Source organism: Xiphias gladius, chromosome 22 (genome assembly GCF_016859285.1).
Source record: "Xiphias gladius isolate SHS-SW01 ecotype Sanya breed wild chromosome 22, ASM1685928v1, whole genome shotgun sequence".
NCBI classification, from domain to species: domain Eukaryota; kingdom Metazoa; phylum Chordata; class Actinopteri; order Istiophoriformes; family Xiphiidae; genus Xiphias; species Xiphias gladius.
In genome coordinates, this window is record NC_053421.1 from 12,318,159 (window position 1) to 12,323,600 (window position 5,442).

The following is a 5,442-nucleotide window of genomic DNA, read 5'->3' on the forward strand; positions in this document are numbered from 1 at the left end:
CTCCTACGAAGATGTATTTTGAATGCATGGTGTAGACGTTGGCCTTGTTGGGGCTTAACATAAAAAGAACTATCAAATATATGTCACTATAGGCTTAAAATAATCTGATTGATTTGCTTTCTCTGAGTCAACTGTATATAAAGGCATCTATCTCTTGTCTCCATACTGGAGATGTAAGCTTCCCAAAGACTTAACAGTATCAAGACCATCTGAAGTCTCTAGAAGGGGGAGCCTGCTATAAAACTCTCTGTCCTGTCTATTGTTCTATAACTCGGTTAAAAAAAAAAAGGGTGTTTTTTCATAGCTAAGTGATGAGCTTTCCGAAAGCGTGGTAGACCATCTGTGGGTCATTTAGACTCAGGGTAGAACACATTGCTGTGTAGTTTAAAAAAAGTCATATGAAGAATGTGAAGACATGGACAATACTAAGGGCATCCCATTTCTGTTGATGGGCATGTATGCAAAACAACATTTTAATAACTTATAAGTAACTAAACAATAGAAGAAATAAACTTTTCAATTTTTATTTCACACAACAGTACCCACAATCATTTTAATTTCTTCTGCAGAAGTAGGTGATTATTGGTTGGGGCTCAGTATGTTGCCACACAATTAGAGTGGATTTCCCTAAAGCAGTCAATATTTGTTGGTTATTCCACGTTAACCTCTTTTAGCAGCCAATCAATATAGTAAGGTTTGCTATCAATTGTCATTTTCTATACCCAGCTGTATTCTGTGTTGCCATAAAATATGGAAGTTACTAACTAAAAAGCTGGTGCAGTGGTGACAGAGTCAGTAGCTTTGGGCCTGTGTGATTTCGCTTTAAAGTCTTACTTTCATTATATATCTTGCCAAAAGATCAATGACGTGATAATCAATGCAGAAAGCTGATATTTTGACTTGATATTAACCATTTATCTCTTAATTATACTGTCTACACAAATGTGTCACTCTTTACTGCTGACTGTCAAAGAAATTTTAAAGAAAGTTCAAGAATCCAGAAAAGAGTTGTTGAGTTTCAGTTCCAGCTGATATTTATTATCCTTCCTTGAAAAAGTTCTGTACACAAGTTTATATCAACAATCTGACAGGCAGTGAATGGACACAATTTAGCTGGCATGAGTTTCCCCCCTTTCTCTGAGTCTCAAAAAAAGGGTGGGTCCTTTGTTTATGGCATGATTAGAGACAATAAATGATAATTCTACACAGCATATTGCACAGGATGGATGAAAAATAAAGTTAATATATTTAAAAATGCTTTCATATATATATATAAAAAAAAAGAGTCCTGAACTGACCACCTTAAAACTAAGTAAGGATGTGTAAAAGATAGCAGTTCTAGACAGTGCCTGTCCTCAATAGCAACAACATACATAAACACACAATCTTTTCGCTTTATGATACAGTCAAATATACAAAGATCGAGTTCACGTTTCAGCGTTTTTTCCTCATTTTTTTTTCATTTTTTTCTGAAAAACACAACAGCTAATAACCTGAATCTGAAATACAAATGCTATTCACCATGCCATAAAGATACTAAAACAATTATTAGCTAATAGTTAGCCGACAAGTAGAAAAGATTATATATTCAAATACAATGAGAAACGCAGTACAAGTAGGTGTTGCGGAACTCAAGTCAGAAATTTGAATATGCTTGATGTTATCATCCTTGTTGTTTGCTTGCTATATTGATAGCCTGTTCAATCCAGTGGTTGATTGGCAAATTTGACATCAATTAATGAAAACATCAAGAAATAAGTCAAATTTAAAGCTACAATCTCCTAATTTGTTGTCATAGGCAAGATGTCTGACAGGAAATGCAAAAACAAGTGGATGCTTTAGATAGTGACGCTGTTAAACCCACTGAGTCCACAGGAATAGCCTCTAGAAATAATGCGTTCCTGTGTCTTTAAGGAGCCTGCAGACTAGCACTGTAAACGTAGAAGGTAGGCTGATACAAAGACTGGTGCTGCCTTCAAGTGCTGTCAGAAACATCGTAATTGCATCCTCACAACTGGGTCGTTAAGTATCTCAAGCCCGCACTGACGATACGTGATGTTCAGGGATTGGGCATCAAAGAGGTCTTGTCAATATTTGCTGGTAAAAGTCAAATCAAATATCGCCAAATTACTAAATTAAAAAAAACCTTATTACATATTTCATTTGTATTATCTCCTCTGTTTGGTCACTTGAGTAAAAAGTAAGTTAGTGCCTTGACATTTTAAAATTAAACAATAGGCAACATAGTGATATAAGGTCTGTTTAGGTGGCTGTCCTTACAAAAGCATTTGAACTGGCAACAAACTTCATACGTACGAGCTTGCCATGAGCACTTGAAGGCAGCATGAAAACCAGCCTGCCGGGGTATTAAAAATTAGGAAATCCAATACAGCTGTATTAGTAGGCTACACACACCGATTGTTGACTCCCCCATTTTCTATATAGATTTGTACAAAAATACACTGAGAAAATAATCAAACTGTTTCCTCTCTTTTAAGTGTCCAAAAAGTGTGTACATTTAAATATAAAAAGAAATCAAAAGTTGTGTTTTTAAAACTCTAGCCCTTCGCCTGAGAAGGAAATGTGACAGACACAGACATACAGATTAACAACCGTGTAAGAAAAAAAACAGGATTAGATCATGTATACAAGAAATAAAAAAATGATCAAGTCAAAAACGCTTGGCCCAGTATATAAATACAACATCCCATATAAAATGGCATCTGAATACAAGTACAAAACAAAGCTCAGAGGATGAAAAAAATCGGTGAGGATTTCTCTATAACTATCATCTGAAATTAACATTAAAGAATTTTGGTCCTGAATCGTTGAGAACACGTGTATAAAGTTCAGCACAGATTTGAAGTTGCGTTTGAATCCTGAAGTTTGAAAAATTACAACAGCTGGTGATTATTTCAATGTCCTTTTTTAAAAAGAGAAGAACCGAAGCGAGCGCCACCTACCCATTTAAATAATCCTAATACTAGTTTTTTTTTCAACTGCTCGACAGTCTTACAGAAAATCTCAGCACAAGATAGGAACAATGTAGGCTATCATGCTTAACATTTTTTTGCTTTTGAGAAAATATTCGACTTAAAAAAAAAAAAACATCAACCCACCTCGGTTTCATTAAAATTCCTTTCAGTGAGACATCGCAATAAAAATGTCGCACGACCGTCCTGTTTCTGTACCTTTTTAGTGGTGAAGTTCACTTGGCGATTGGTAAAAAGTTGTGAAATGTCCCTTTATTAAATCAGCAACAACATTGATTAAGTGAACGGCGGACCGCATTACGTGCAAATCAATCACAGTTAAGTTGTTCAGTTCAAAAAAAAAAAAAAAAAAAAAAACAGTCCAGGACGAAGCGTTTCACAATCGGGAAACCCGGTCTGTCTCTCCTCGTCTATTCTCTTGTTTTGCACTCCCTCCACATTCGTGGTTGTACCGAGTCCCACAGTCCACACATCCAAAGAAAGGTACAAAAAGCAAGTTATTCGCCCCAAAGTTTAGCTTTCCAAGGACTTGCAGCGCTTGCTTTTATGGCAGAGAAGGGACGGGGGCTAGTTTCAGTGGGTCTTTGCTAGTCTGGTGTAGTTATAACACAAACTATTACACCCACTGTACCAGGGACCCCTGGTTCTGTTTGTGGTCATGTTTTTGCTCGCAGGACGTTACCTGTCGTCGTTTGCTCCCCTGCTCGCTCAGTACGTGAACACCAAGTTGGAGATGGTGGACTCCAGCCAGTCCCCGGAGATCATCTCGCTGACTTCGGGCGTGCAGTAGTCGGGGAACTCGAAGTGGGAGCCCCCGGAGCCGGATTCAAAGTTCAAATCCAAGTCCCTGTCCAGCACCGAGGAGCCAAAGCTCCCCAGCGACATGCTATCAAAGCTGGGGCTCGGGTTAATGTCGAGCAAGTCGTCCTCGAACTCCTCGTCCTCCGAGGAAGAGGAGGAGGACGAGTGGGACGAGGCGGAGGAGTGAGAGCCGGAGGGAGTCGGCGAGGAAGCCCGCCGACTGCTGTATGTGTGCCCGCCGTGGCGCTCCGAAGACCCGCCCAGGCTGCTGGAGCTGCTGCTGCTGCTGCTGCTGCTGCTGCTGCGGCTACTGCTGCTGCTGCTGACGCCGCCGGGGGACTCGGCTCCCTCCTCTTTGCCGCTGCCCGCGTCCTCATACAGGCTGAGCGGATCGCTGGAGTCCGCCGAGCTGCTGAGAGTCGGGCTGGCCGGGACCACGAGGGAGGACGTGGGGCTGACGCTCAGGCTGGCCGCGCTGCTCCCGAAGACGTAAACCCGCTTGGGCTTCTTGCTGTCTGGTATCTGCTTGGCCGCCGAAGAGCCAGATCTCGACTTGTAGAGAGAGTTGTGGTGGTGCTCTGATGGGTGCTCAGAGGCAAACGGTGATGCTTTGGTGCTACTGCTGCTGCTCCCGAAAAGTGATTTGTGGGGTTTGCTGCTGATGGGGGATTTGGATCCATTCTTCCTCGAAGATGAGGATGTCTTAGTGCTGGTGTTGTTCGAGCTACTGTTGACTTTCTCTCCCTTCTCTCCGTTACTGCCAGGCTTAGAGGCGCTTGATTTTACCTTCTTCCTCGGCCGGTACTTGTAGTCGGGATAGTCCGCCATGTGCTTGAGCCTGAGCCGTTCCGCCTCTCTGATGAAGGGGATCTTGTCGCTGTCTCTGAGCAGCTTCCAACGCTTCCCCAGCCTTTTGGAGATCTCAGCGTTGTGCATGTCCGGAGACTGCTCCATAATCTTTCTCCTCTCTATCTGTGACCAGACCATAAAGGCGTTCATGGGTCTCTTGATGTGGCCGCTTGGAGTCTTACACCATGCCGGGTTGTCTCCCAGCTTGTCGCCGGCGGTCGAAGAAGCTGTGGAGCCCGGGGAGAGAGGCGAGGCGGCCGGGTCCAGATCCATGCACGCCCCGGAGTCGGAGCTCGAATCCCCGACGAAAAAGGACAGCGCCTCGGCGGTGCTCTCCGTGTGGCTCATTTTCTGCACCATGCTGCCCCGTTACACACAGAGGGAGAGCGGTGTACTTGCTCCTTCTCTCCCTCTCTCCTTGGTCCTCGGAATCACTTTAAAGTAAACTCAGCTATTTTCTCCCCCTCTTCAGTTTGAGCTGAGTTTTTTTTTTTAAAGCGATTGAAATAATTCACTCCTGAGATGCGCAGTAAACTCGGTAACAGTTTCAGTCCAAAGTAGCCTTAAAAGGCTGGATGCGTGGAAAAAAAAAAAACAAAAACAAAAAAAAACAAACACAAAAAAAGTTTAATTTCCAGGTTCTGTAGGTGTTAAAACGGCACGGACATTACAGCCCACTCTCCACGGTGCACCCTGTTATCTGCCTCTCAGTCTCTTCCTTCAGTTTTATAAAATCAATTCAGCCGTGTGGTGACTGCACATAGTCTATGCAGCTGCAGAGCGCAGACTGAGAGCCGCA

At 42.8% G+C, this 5,442-nt stretch overlaps 1 protein-coding gene across 1 annotated transcript; it reads right to left on the reverse strand.

Moving 5' to 3' along the window:
- Nucleotides 1–610: 610 nt before the first annotated feature.
- sox4b (SRY-box transcription factor 4b) lies at nucleotides 611–5,196 on the reverse strand. Its single transcript, XM_040118656.1, has one exon. It carries the CDS (start codon nucleotides 5,001–5,003, stop codon nucleotides 3,702–3,704), a length of 1,302 nt encoding a protein of 433 aa, XP_039974590.1. The 5' UTR covers nucleotides 5,004–5,196; the 3' UTR covers nucleotides 611–3,701.
- Nucleotides 5,197–5,442: the final 246 nt, after the last annotated feature.

What these genes read in the sequence shown, in the direction of transcription:
- sox4b (XM_040118656.1), bottom strand. Translation starts at nt 5,003, where the DNA reads ATGGTGCAGAAAATGAGCCACACGGAGAGCACCGCCGAGGCGCTGTCC.